This window comes from Aphis gossypii, chromosome 1, assembly GCF_020184175.1.
Source record: "Aphis gossypii isolate Hap1 chromosome 1, ASM2018417v2, whole genome shotgun sequence".
NCBI classification, from domain to species: domain Eukaryota; kingdom Metazoa; phylum Arthropoda; class Insecta; order Hemiptera; family Aphididae; genus Aphis; species Aphis gossypii.
In genome coordinates this window covers 58139490-58154064 of record NC_065530.1, presented here as the reverse complement: position 1 = coordinate 58154064, position 14575 = coordinate 58139490, and the positions used below count along the sequence as shown (strand labels likewise).

At 28.7% G+C, this 14575-nt stretch overlaps 2 protein-coding genes across 2 annotated transcripts; both read right to left on the bottom strand.

The window, feature by feature from the left end:
* Positions 1 to 476: 476 nt before the first annotated feature.
* On the bottom strand, positions 477 to 2954 carry LOC114128780 (uncharacterized). The gene is made up of 4 exons (XM_050197304.1): positions 2705 to 2954; positions 2402 to 2563; positions 1398 to 1565; positions 477 to 923 (listed from the first exon to the last, which is right to left on the bottom strand). The coding sequence occupies exons 1-4, from the start codon at positions 2795 to 2797 to the stop codon at positions 753 to 755; spliced, it is 594 nt and encodes a 197-aa protein (XP_050053261.1). The 5' UTR covers positions 2798 to 2954; the 3' UTR covers positions 477 to 752.
* Positions 2955 to 10948: 7994 nt separating this feature from the next.
* On the bottom strand, positions 10949 to 13767 carry LOC114128785 (uncharacterized). Its single transcript, XM_027993369.2, has 4 exons — positions 13435 to 13767; positions 13136 to 13294; positions 11570 to 11737; positions 10949 to 11247 (listed from the first exon to the last, which is right to left on the bottom strand). Exons 1-4 carry the CDS (start codon positions 13537 to 13539, stop codon positions 11077 to 11079), a joined length of 603 nt encoding a protein of 200 aa, XP_027849170.2. The 5' UTR covers positions 13540 to 13767; the 3' UTR covers positions 10949 to 11076.
* Between the last annotated feature and the right edge of the window lie 808 nt (positions 13768 to 14575).

The following is a 14575-nucleotide window of genomic DNA, read 5'->3' as shown; positions in this document are numbered from 1 at the left end:
GTTTTAATGAGTATCATATAATATTTAAAAATATTTTTTTATAAAAATATGATGGTTGCCAATGAAACAAATAAGAGATTTATATAATATTTAAAAACAGTAATTTCGCAGATACTTACAAACGGCAAATTTAGTAAAAACAAAAGTTTACATATTTCTGAATTTACTAAAATTTAAAGAAATGTTCAGTTTGATTATTAAAAACTTAAACATTTTTGCCATCTTTGGTTTAAAATATTTTAACTACACAATCAGTCATTATTATTTATTGACCTTGAATTCAGTATTGTTATACTAGATGCCTTGGAAAGATTATTAATTATATAATAAATTATGGTCATTGGTTCTTTTTATACACAATATATTTTTTTGGTATATGATACAAGCTATCATTAACATTCATTATTATATAATATTATGCTTGTATAATAATATTATTCCCGAATCTAAAAATGATTAATTTAATCTGATACAACCATATAATATTAAAACGTCGTTTTTTATACTGGTAACGATGGTCATACTTGAAGCGACAATATTTTTTTTTACATGAATTTAAATTTTCAGTAACATTTGATTTCGCGAAAAAAACACAGAGAAGACATGCATAGTAATCATGTGTCGTAATAAAAATAAATATTGTTAATTACTATTAATAAGATAAGAAAAATAAAATTACAATATCACTCAAGTTTATAAAATATATGTATTATATTAAAACATGTTATTATCGTTTAACAATAATTATATGTTTAATTGTTTTCCCATGGCCTCTTTAATTCTATAACTAAAATAGTACAGCCATAGACTTCATTGTTTTTTGTAAAAAAGAAACGAAATTTGTATACTCCATAAAAATATGTCTTGGGAAAATTGACTAATGAGAAAACTGCAGTATCTATTCCAGATAACTTATAAAGACCCTGAAAATATAAACGATGTATTATTTTTCATTGTGTTATAAATCTAAAATCATACATATAATGTTTCATTTAATAAACAACTTCAAAATTGATTATTAATATCAAACATAAAATTGGAAAAATATAATAATATTTAAATTCGGTGTGGTTATAATATTGTACATTTTAACTGAAAACTATTGTTCAATAAAATTATTATTACTATTTTTTAATTTATATTCTTTTTAAAAAGTACACATTAATATTATAATAGGTATATCTTTCCAAACATTGATAAGTACTTTTTATGGAAATTTTACGAAGTAACTTCCTTATTATAAGTAATAATACATTTGCAAATTACCGTTTTAAAAAATATACTACAGTATGATATAGGTAATTAATAATTATTAATTTTAAATTAAAAGTTTAGACTTCAATTATTAGACTATTTATTTAAGATTTATAATGGTATTTATGTATATATTTTTTTACCACGGGAATAGGGCATGTTGCATTATAGACTCCTACACCTTCCATTACATGGGTCCAAGCTTCACCAAACAATTTTTTGAGAGACGTGCAAGCTTTAGGTTGCTTAAATACAAATGCATTATCCTTCCAACCACCAATTGAGTCTTTTACCGCCATATTTAATTCTAACTATAAAGAAATAAACTGTATTAACAAAAATAAAATCAAATAGCGCAATAATTTGACAAAATTTAACGAATTCAGAATTTAACGTATATTAAGGTTTTAAAATTCCATGAACATTTCATAAAATATTTAATTTTAACGGAAAAATAAATAAATATTATATTTTAAAGTTTATAGTTTCATCAACTTGCAAGTGAACATTTTTATAAGTTGGTTTATTGTATAAAATATAGAAAATATTTAATACATTTACATATAATGTAATAGATATTTTACAGATATATGATAACAATTGCCATAATTTACCTCAAAAAAACATAACAAATAAAATGATAAATGAATACCAATACGGCAATACGCCATATTTTAAGAAGTTATACAGTTAAAAAGATTAATTTATAACCATTAAAATATTATAGTAGTTCGTAAGCCTTGGTATAATCACATTATTATTTCTAATCAACTACCTACAATTGAACATGATTAAAAGAAGAAAATTTTTTTTTCAATATTTCATTGAAATGTTTCAAGAAGAGTAAAATTTACAATTTTGAAATATTTCTAGTGAAATATGTTATGATATTTAGATATTTGTGTGAAATAAATTTTAAATTTATAATAATTTTTATATTAAATTATATAAAAATAAACTTACATTTAGGATTGAATAATAAAATGACAGGCCATAATGAAGTTATTCAAAATAAAATCTTAAAGTAAAAATCAAATCATTTTTTCATCTGCTTATAAATATATACACACACAAAAAAAAAACAAACATCATTGTAAAATTTATCTATTGCTACACTCAGAAATTTAAATAATTAATATGTGCTTACATTAAGAGAATCATCAAATTGGACAAAATTTGTTAAATTTCCTCTGATTTCTGTGGTATTAGCAGACTTTTTGCTTAGGTAAAAATTAAATAAAATTTTGTCGACTAGCAATGGCATAGCAGTACAACGCGTTAGTCCTAAGTAATTTATTCGATATTCACCCTGAAGAAAAATATAAAATCGTTTTAATGATTATCATACAATATTAAAAACATTATTTTTAAAAAATACTATGGTTGTAATGAAAAAAAATGATATAATTTATGTAGGTATTTAAAAACACATACTTAGGTAGGTACTTACAAACGGTAATTGTGGTAAAAGCAAAGGCTTATATATTTCTGAATTCACAAAAATTAAAGAAACGATAAAGTTGATTAGTAAAAACTTGAACATTTTTGCAATTTTGGTTTAAAATATTTTAACTATTCAACTAATGGCACAGTGTGTTGTTCTACTGTTTTCCAGAGTCACATTGTTGTTGGTGTTACAGTATCAGATATTTTATAATTTTTATATTTGTTAATAATTATTTATTAACCTTGCTTTCATATTGTTATACTAGATAACTTGGACAGATAATCCATTATATATTTTTATTGTGTTTTTATACACATTATATATATTTCTTTTGGGTTTATTATGCAAGATACCATTAACATTCATTATTTTATACGATTGTTTACTGATATTATTTACAAATCTGAAAATGATCAAATTAATTTGATACAAGCATAATATTAAAAATTGATGCTATGTTTTAAGTTGGTTATTGATGGTCATACTTGAAGTGACAATATTTTGATTCCACACTTATTTAATTTTTCAATGATATTTGATTTCGTGAAAAAACGCAGATGTGACATTATACTTCATATCTATGGTTATCGATACAAAGATTTCTTCAGATACCGATAAAACACAATCGAAACAGTGTCTAAGCTTATGATTTCTATAAAATCTCTAGATAGGGCCCTGAATGTACTTCTGTTCCCCATTTATTACACGATATAAAAATAAAAAACCATAACAAAATACTAATATTAAATAATACTATTAGTTTTTATTGTAATTTAATGTTTAACCTACTTCCAAAGGTAACTTTACTTTAATAAGTAAAATAAAACACCCATACACCTAATTGTTTTTTTGTATAGAAAAACTCTTCATGTTTCATGAACAAATATCTTATGAAAATCAGCAGATTTTCCGATTTTTCCGTATTTTTAGTTTTCTTTTCTAATTTTTAAAGTAGAAATTCTAACTTTCTTTTTGATTACTTATTGTGTATACTGTACAGAAAATTAAATAAACAAAAAAAGTGAACGTGTCACGGGACACGGGTTTATGGAATTAAGTCCCTTTCGTGCGCAGTTTTGGCATAATTAATTATTAACGTGCCAGGATCTCATTCTCTCTACCCACCCCTCTCTTTAATTTTGATTATTGATGCAACAAATAACTATATTCACTTTTACGTGTGCAAGCGTACCGATTAGACGTGCTTCCAAGTGTCATTCCCTTATCTAACCGTTGCACATTCATTACGCAATTCTACGCCGACGTCTACTCAGGTAATACAATGCTTTATCATATTACGATATATATTAAAACATAATTACCCCGATAATCGTACATCCGTACAAAAGCGAACTACATATTATGTCTGAACCAAACCGTATTCAATCTCCCGACAAAAAAAATATGACCGTTCTTAATAAACCGTCAACCAACACTCAACACATACTTACACAAAGTACAAATACTCCAAGCTTTGCATCAAAAGTAGCCTCCGAACAACTGCCAAAAAGAGAATTAGCCATAGTATTTAACACTATCGAAAATATACCACAAATTGAATATCTTATCGCTCTTTCCAAATTAATTTCACCGAAAGACATTACGTATGCTTCACGAGTATCTAATGGTCGTTTCTGTGTTTATCTCTCAAACAAAAATACAATCGACAACCTTCTTGACAACCACCAAAACATTACCGTCAATAACCAGATTATCAATATTCGCCGTTTAATTAACCCAGCAAAAAAATTAATATTATCTAATGTGTGCCCAACAATTCCTAATTCTATTATCGAATCGAGTTTAAACTGACACAGTGCAATGATATTCAATGACTTGTCATATTGAAGTATTAAAAACTCCGATTTTTGGTATCACGTAAATTTATTGGCAATATTAATATTATAATGAAAAAAACTATAAAAACATTTGTATCTGATGGTATATAATTTGTTCCGAACCGCGGGGCTAGCTTGAGCAAGCGAGCCGCAACGGGTGATGTCAGGGCCTTTAGAGGCGCGACATACAGAATATAACAATTATGGAAACTAATATCTAAATTTATACAATATAGATGGAAAACGGGTTATGCACAGTTTTCCACGGTCTTAAGCAAGTCGTGTACAGATATGCGTTTCTACAGTGAAACCTGAGTAGGCTCACTGTAGTGGGATTGAACTAATGATCCTAAAAAGAACCGTTTTTCATCAGTCGCGATGGTAGATCGACCGTGCGTGCAAAACCGCGTGTAAGAGCCGCTGGTATTGCACGCCAAGTGAAAGGTTTATTATATTCGTCGACGGCCGCCTCAACACTCAAACGTAACTGGTGGATTTATCACCGTGTTCGTCGGTTGCCGCCTCGTTTCACGAGTGTCTTCGCTGCTTAGTCCGGAGTGGAATTCGTAGAAATCAGTATTATGTTCGTCGTTCGTCGTTGTGTTGACAAATATGTTGACGATGGTGATAATGACTGAATACTGACTTGTTTTGAAAAGTGCCCGGTATATATGCTGTGATCCGTACCGACTAGTAAACCACCAGTATGCCGCCGTGCGTGTTTGTGCTTACTGTCGGTACGGATTTCCTCATTATGGAGTCAATTTTGAACTTATAGATCTGTATGGGATGTTGTTATTTTCTTCACTGTGTCCCCTATCCATCGCCGTACTTGGTGAGACTCTGTGATGAATCTAAAAGTTTTAAATTCACCGTTAAGTCTCTCAGATGGTATTGTTTTTATATATGCTGTGTTGTGATTGGTGGTCCTGAAAAGGACCTTTTTATATGGTGACGGCTACACCGTTACAAAACTATGCCGGTTTTACTTTAGTATCGCCGATTATTAAACTAAGAGCCGGATTTAATATAGAAGGTTTTACACATATAATGAGTTTCAAAAGACAAATTTTTGTCAAACCAGATGATTTTGAAAACAAACCTACATCGATTATAATTAACCACGAAGACATTGCATATAGAATATTTATAAACGACGACACAGTAACATGTTTCCACTGTAAATTAAAAGGACACATTTCAAACCAATGCCCTAATCTGAAAACACATTTAGTACTAAATGAAACGCACAATAGCTCTACACCCGAAACAAAAATAAATGAGAACATGACATTAGACAACGAACCCAACACCGAATCAAACGAAGATATTAACAATATTGAATTAAACATTACACCTCCCATAGGAATAAAAAGACCGGCGCCTTCTACATCAACCCTTTCTCCCCCCCTACTTCCCCGAATAATGAAACCTCAAACGAATTCTCAATGGATCACACCTCACAAGATATAAACGAAAACGATAATTCAGATTGGATAACAAAATCAACAAAAAAACAACAAAAAAAACGAAAGAGAACCCCTTCTCTTGAACATTTCATCGCTAACCTGAATCTAAGCTTAAAACCTGCAGAAAAATTTTTTGAAAGAAAAACACGTGCAATCTCATTTATTCAATTCAAAGATATGATTGAAAATGCACAAGAGAACAACAATATAATTGAAACAGTCCTACAATACTGTGACATACAAAATTCAATCTCTATAATCGAAATAGTAAACACGGCATATATAACAAACCGCAGCCTAAAGACTCGCCTAGGAAAACTACTAAAAATTTTAAAAACCCACCTCCAATCGTCCTAATATTTTCGATAAACTAACATAAAGTATATAACATATCAAACTTGAAAAATGAATTCACTTATACAATGGAACCTAAATGGTTTTTACAAAAAAATAATTGACCTAAAACTCTTAGTAAATAATTTAAAACCTAGTATTATTTGTCTCCAAGAAACAAATTTAAAACCTAACCATAATGCAACAGTGAAGAACTACCAAGGATATTTCAAGGAAAGACAAACAAACCCAAACCGCGCCAGTGGGGGAGTAGCTATCCTAGTTAAAAATAATATAAAATCATCACCAATACCGATCATCTCAGAACTTGAAGTAATTGCAACAAGAATACAGCTACACCATGAAATAACCATATGCAATATAAATTTACCTGATAGTATGGTTTTTTCTTACCAACAAATTATTAATATAATAAAGCAACTACCCTCACCTTATATAATGGTCGGCGATTTTAACAGTAGAAATACAAAGTGGGGATGCAATCACACCGATCCTAGAGGAAAAATTATTGAAAAAATCATAGATGACGAAAACATTACACTCCTCAACAATGGAACCTTTACTCGTCATAATTCATCCAAAGGATCCTTTTCAGCGATCGACCTTTCCTTAGCCTCTCCGTCAATTTCCCCATACCTCTCATGGGAAGTCAAAACCGACTATTTTAATAGCGATCATTGGCCAATATTAATTAATATACACCATAGAAACAGTCCGCAGACCCCCTACAACACAAACAAATGGAACCTAAGAAATCCAAATTGGACGCTATTTTCAGACATAGTAGACAAAACTATGTCAGAAAACCAAATTCTTAACAACGAATTAAATACAGATGACATTGATATAATTGTAAAACAATTCACTTCAATCATAACTGAAGCAGCCCATAAATCCATTGGAAAAACAATAACACACCCCAAAAAAACTCCCGTCCCTTGGTTGTCCAAAGAATGTAATAATGCTATAAAAAACTACAAAAAAGCACTCAACAGATATAAAAAAACTAAAACAATCCCTGACCACATAAATTTAAAAAAAGCCAAAGCCCTATCAAGAAGAATTATAAAACATCAAAAAATTGAATCTTGGAAAAAACTTATAAATGATCTAACCCCCAATACACCAATTAAAGAAGCATGGAAAAAAATACGATTAATAGAAGGCATACAATTCAATGAAACCCCTCAAACACTGACAATAGGAGACAAAACCTACCACTCCTCCTTAGAAAAAGCTGAAGCCCTTGCTGAAATCTTTGAAAAAAACAGCAGTGATGAAAATTATTCCCCCGAATTTAGAAACTCAAAATCAAAAAATGAAACAGATAATCCAATTACATTTTCAATGGATGAAAACTATCCAATAAACACACCTATCAATGTACAGGAACTCTATGATGCACTTTATAAATGCAATTCAAAAAACAGCACAGGCCATGATGAAATACCATACATATTTATTAAACATCTTCCTATCAGTGCCATCTCTATACTACTAAAAATCTTCAACTTAATATGGGAGAAGAGGACTTTCCCTACTTCTTGGAAAAGAGCCATTATTATACCAATACTTAAACCTAACAAAGATCGACACGAAGTTACATCTTACCGGCCAATATCTCTAATATGCACCCTAAGCAAATTGCTGGAAAAAATTGTTAGCAAAAGATTATATTGGACTTTAAAACATACAAATTTTATCAGCAACCAACAATTTGGTTTCCAAAGAAATAAGTCCACCATAGATGCTCTAACTATACTAACAGAAGACATATACTCAGCCTTCAACATCAAACAACACGTACTTTTAACTTCACTTGACATTGAAAAAGCCTACGATATGGTTTGGCGCCATAGAATACTAGATATACTCCAAAAAAATAATATTAATGGCAATACACTCGCCTATATCTCAAATTTTCTATCAAAAAGAACCTTCTCTGTGAAATTAAACGAAACCCACTCCAGTAATCACAATCTCCAAAACGGCATTCCCCAAGGATCAAGTTTATGTGTCACCCTCTTTATAATAGCTATTAACGAACTTCCAAGTATAATACCACCACCACTCAAAACCATTATGTTTGCCGACGATAGTACTATTTACTGCAACGGAAGAAATGTAAACACATCTAAAACAATCATGCAAAACGCCATAAATGAAATCAGCAAATGGGAAAAATCTACGGGATTCAAATTTGGCCCAGCAAAATCCAAAAGTATCCTTTTTTCATACAAAACAAATATAACCCCACCTCATATTTACATGAACAATATTCTAATTCCGCCCACAAATGACTTAAAAATGTTAGGTTTAAACCTAAACAATCAACTAAACTGGTCCAAACACATACAATTTTTAAAAACTAAGACCAAATCAAGATTAAATGTAATCAGGGCCATTTCCAATCGAGCATGGGGTGCTAATAGCATCATCATAATGAGAACATATAAAAGTCTAGTACTATCCGTCATAGATTACGGTTCCATAATTTACGGAGCAGCCCCTGAAGCAATCTTAAAATCATTAGATCCAATCCACAAGTCACAACCAAGGAATTCGACTGAGTATTGGCGCATTTAAAACCAGCCCCATACCTAGCATTCTATGTGAAGCAAATACTCCTCCACTCGAAATAAGACGAAACATGCTCACCTATAAATTTGCACTTAAAAGACTAGCCGACAAGAACAATGCTATATCACCATACCTTTTCAACACTTCACCTCCTTCATTACACTTAAAAAAAAATCAACCAATATCTACACGAATTAAAAAATGGCTTGACACAACAAATACACCACTGCCTAAACTGCTCTCCCCTACGCCCTACATATTCCCCCCTTGGAAAATGAACCTAACATCAATACCTCAATGATCCAAGAAATCCAAAACATAGAGCCGTCCGAAATCCCTAAACATTTTAATGACATTATACTTAAGAATTTCTGTAATCATAAAATTATATACACCGATGGATCAAAATCTAACGTCAAAACAGGACTAGCTATAATCACAGATGAAGAAACCTTTAAGTTCTCTTCACTGGAGATTAATTCTATTTTCACCATCGAGGCACTAGCGATCCTGAAAGCCATAGAACTAACTGAACAAAATTGGAAAAATACAAAATCTTTCTTAATAGCCAGCGACTCCCTTAGTTCTATTCTAGCTATACAAAACCAAGGGACATCAAATGAAATAATAAAAAACATACAAGAAAGAGCCTCTTCCCTTGCCTCCCGTTCGGTAACCTTCATGTGGATTCCTGCCCACAAAAACATACCAGGAAATGAAAAAGCTGATGTAGCAGCTAAAGAAGCCGCCTCCACCAACATCAATATCCCCAAATTAGACCTTTCGTCTTTCAAGGACACCGCCCGAAACTCCTTAATAAATAGCAAAAAGATTCACCAACGACTCTGGGACCAGGAACTGAACAACAAACTACATCAAATAAAACCTTTTCTGTCATCTAACCCGAATCCTCCCTCAAGTACGAGAAGACAACAAGTAATATGGACACGGATGAAAATTGGACACACTAACATCTCACACGTACACCTAATGAGAAGAGAGCCGAGACCAAACTGCGAACTATGCAACAACGCACCGATTTCCACAGCACACCTACTCCTGGAATGCTCTAATCTATCTGAACAAAGAAAAATCTTTCCACACTTAACATTAAGAGATATTTTAAGTATAGATAATTTTAACCACCTAATAACATTCCTTAAAATAAATAATCTCTATAATAGAATTTAAATAATTATATATTATTGTTACCTATACCATTAACACCATATACCTGTATTATACTGTACTTCCTTTATTTAAATATTAATATTAAGATGATTGTAAATAACTTGTAAACATGTTTTCCGGCTAATGACTTTAATGTTGAAGCCTTATCATTAATAAAAAAAAAAAAAAAAATAACTATATTGATATATTTATTTGCAATTTCTGTATTTATTTATTTATTTTTAAAAAATCTTGTTAATCATAAAAGAAAATTTGTCACGCTGTAGATACACGTTATTTACTATGAACCGCGCGTGCCTCGCATGCTCGGAAAACAAAATAAACTAAGACCATATAAGTTCCCACAGTAGTTACCGATAGTATAATAGTTCCACAAGTTCGCAAACTTATCATACTAAGTGCCGGGCCTATGCACGGCCGGGTGTACCTATAGACACTTATATTATTGTGTTACTTACGTTTTGTTGACCTGTATTTGTTTCAAATAATTGTCACTTCCTATATTTTTTTTGTAATATAATAACACACTGGCACATATTTTTAAACTGAACTGAAGATACAGATTTAATATATATTGGCCGAGAGCGTTGGCGTCAGAGAGTCACTGTTTCAAGCATCTAAGTAGACGTTGGCGTTAGAATATGTTGTAGAAAAATAATTTTTTTAAAAGTTTTTCTCTAATGGTTAATTAAACATAAAGTATTTATAAATAATTACATTGCATTGAAATGATGATTTATACACATTACACATACTAACATATAGGTACCTATATATTTTGTATTAAAACGTTTTAAGTTAATTTTTTCTTTTTATTATTGATATCAAGTAATAATAATAATTTAATAAATTATTATATGGTCACTCATGAGTGTAGTAAATATGGATAATATTAAAATATGAATATGCTATTATCATTTAATAATTAATTATAATTTAATGTTTAATCAGTTTCCCATGGTCTTCTTAACTCCACAACTATAACAAAACATCCATAGACTTCATTGTTTTTTGTAAAAGAAAAACGAAATTTGTATGATCCGTAAAAATATTTCTTTGAAAAATTGGCTGAAGCGAAAACAGCAGTATCTAGTCCAGATAATTTATAAAAACCCTGAAAACAAATATCATATGTTATTCTAAATTACATTATATAACATAAATGTATTGTTTTGTTTAATAAATAATATTAGAATAAAGATTACTAATAAAAATAAAGTGAAATTAGCATTTGGTAAAGTATAATTGTAGGTACATTTTAATTGAGAACTATTATTCAAAGAAAGTTCAAAAAAAAAATCTCATTTTAAGTCACAATACGTCATTTTCATTGGCTCTGTTTTAACAAGTACACTGTATTTCAATATTAGAAAATAAAATGTTATAGAATTAATGATTAAATTATATGCTTCAGTTTTTATAATACACTTTAATACCATGGGTATAGGACAAGTTGCATTGTAGATTCCTACGCTGTCCATTATTTGAGTCCAAACTGCACCCAACAATTGTTTGAGTGATGAGCAAGCCTTGAGTTTCTGAAATACCATTGCATTATCTTTCCAACCACCAATGGAATCCTTTCCTGCCATATTAACTTCTAACTAAAGAGAAAGAAAATATTTTGACTAAAATTAAAATATCAAATAACACATTTTTTCTAAATTTATCAAATTCAGAATTAAACGTATATCGTTTTTAGATTATTTGCATGAAATAAATTTTAAATTTATATTTTTTTATAATAAATCTTATATTAAATTATATAAAAATAAACTTGCGTCAATGAGAAAACATTTGACTTTAATACCTTATAAAATGGCAAGGAAGTGTCAAATGAGTATTTGAAATAGATTTTTTATAATATACCTATGTATTAAATTAATAATTTTAAAATTTATTAATTCTATAATATTATATTGGTTTTGCATTATATCATTGTATAGTGTATACAGATTAATAATAGAGTTTCTTTAAACTCTTCAGTAATGGTGGAATTTATTTTTGTCACTTACATTGCATTTTAAAATTTCATTGACCATTTTATTTATAAAAAATAGTTATTTAATCTAAAGTTATAAGTTCTCAGGAATAACATTTTTAAATAACAATAAAATAACTAAGAGTTTCGTCATTTATTTTTAAAATTATATCCAAGTTTTAAATAAAATGTGTATCAAAAAAAAATGTACTTCTTAATAAATAAGTATTAAATCATATTTAGTTTCAGTATAAATTATTTATAAACATTTTTTTAATAAATTGTCATACTTTTAATATAGAAATTCAACATTTAATTATTAATTTTTTCACATAGCCATAAAGAGTATTTATATGGAATCTTGTATTCAATTTTCAAGCTTTTCATCCGTGTACAAAAGGTATTTTCGACATTTATAAAAAAAACATAAGATTATGAATACCTGTTACAGAAAGCTATATAACATATTACTGGTTATATCTCCTGATATTAAGGTTTATTTATTTACATGGGTACCAATTAAAAGGCTAATCATTATTGTTTGTGATAGGAAAAGTACGAAGTATAATATTGTGTTTGTATAATTATTGTTCAACATGGGAATGTTCGAATTTGTATCATTAAACTTTATTACTGGAATGAAATTTCTTTCACGCAATACAAAATACACAGTCTACATTTATTCTGTTTCATGAACAAATATTTTACGTTTCGATAAACAGTTACATTGCATATCCTGAACTTAAAACTACTGACTAGCCCAACATAATATTATGAATAATAAATTTAATAAAAAGTTGCATTAGATTTACTTTTTTGTTTTCTTAAAAAAAAAAGAAAAAAATACTGCGAATCTCTAATGTTAATCTATTTAAAGTACAAACTAGATCTAATTTGTTATTCAAATAGAAATCTTAAAATTAAAAATCAAAACAGTGTTTTAACATCTTATAAATATATACAAAAAATACATGTATACTATAGTAAAATGTATGTATCGCTTCATTAAGAAATTACTTACATTAAGAGAATCATCAATAGCAATGCAATTTGTTATATTTCCTTTGACTTCCGTGGTATTTATAGATGTTTTGCTTAGGTACAAATTAAAGATAATTTTATCAAGTGATTGGATAGAACTACAACGCGTTAATCCTAAGTACTTTGTTCGGTATTCACCCTGAATAAAATACAACATTATTTTAATGTTTATCAACCTATAATATTTAAAAACAATCTTTTTAAGAAATATGATTTTTGTCAATGAAACAAATAAGAGAAATGATATATTTAAAAACATATATTTAGATAGATACTTACAACTGGTAAAAAATGTGGTAAAAACAAAGGTTTATATTCCTCTGAATTTGCTAAATTTAAAGAAACGATCAAATTTATTATTAAAAACTTGAACATTTTTGCCATCTTTAGTTTAAAATATTTTAACTACACAGTGTATTGTTCTACAGTTTTTCAGAGTCACATTAATTTTGGCATTTTAGTACTTGATTTTTTATAACTTTTATGTTTATTATTATCATTTATCGACCTTGAATTCAGTATTGTTATACTAGATTACTTGGGTGGACTATCAATCATAAAATATATTAATCGATTCTTTTTATGTATAATATAATTTTTAGTATATGATGCAAGCTATCATTAAAGTTCATAATTATATACGCTTGCTTACTGATATTATCCCCAAATCTGATTAATTCAATTTTGATTGCAGTGCTGATTTCATTGTATTTAGCTGTAGCTCATTAATGTAATATTGATTATATAGTATAACAGATACACAATTAAATCTGATGAAGATAAATTTATTAAAAAGTAAAATTTTTCCAAGTATTAAATTGACATCGATGTGTGATACATGTTAGTAGAGAAATTCTTTTAACATTTTTTGATGAACTTGAAAAACTAAACATTTCAAGAATAATTCATATAAAATCATGTAAATGTAGTACTGATTGTCCTGATAAATATTTCCGTAGTTCTATTATAGTGATTCCATTTTTTGATGATTTTATTAATGTATTAAAAGAACTTTTAATAAATACCATAGTACTTTTTATTATCATAACAAAGTTATGTCATATTTAGTAATTTTAATTTGTACTCTTATTTTTTGGATTTGGATTCACTATTCATTAAATTAAATCTCTAGAAAAGAAATTGGTTAAATAAATTCATATCATAGCCTATCTAAGTATTTTAAGCATTTTTATTAAAAGTTTGGTGACTTATCGGTGTCAACTACAACTGTAGAATGGACATTTTCTTTTTTAAAAAGTATTAAGAAATATTTGCGAAACGTTACTCTTGAAGATAGTTCAACCGGTTTAGAATTGCTTAGTATAGGTACTTATATAGAAAATAGAAACATTCATTTCAATCCTGAGATAGTGTTTAACCGTACTTCTAAAGAAACAAATTTTAACTTAAACTTAGAATT

Coding starts and splice junctions, on each gene's coding strand:
- LOC114128785 (XM_027993369.2), bottom strand. CDS start 13,539: ATGGCAAAAATGTTCAAGTTTTTAATAATAAATTTGATCGTTTCTTTA. Junction 13,295..13,434: donor TACCACATTTTTTACCAGTT/GTAAGTATCTAT, acceptor TATTTTATTCAG/GGTGAATACCGAACAAAGTA. Junction 11,738..13,135: donor CTATTGATGATTCTCTTAAT/GTAAGTAATTTC, acceptor CTTTCTCTTTAG/TTAGAAGTTAATATGGCAGG.
- LOC114128780 (XM_050197304.1), bottom strand. CDS start 2,797: ATGTTCAAGTTTTTACTAATCAACTTTATCGTTTCTTTAATTTTTGTG. Junction 1,566..2,401: donor AATTTGATGATTCTCTTAAT/GTAAGCACATAT, acceptor ATTTCTTTATAG/TTAGAATTAAATATGGCGGT. Junction 924..1,397: donor CAACATGCCCTATTCCCGTG/GTAAAAAAATAT, acceptor TTATATTTTCAG/GGTCTTTATAAGTTATCTGG.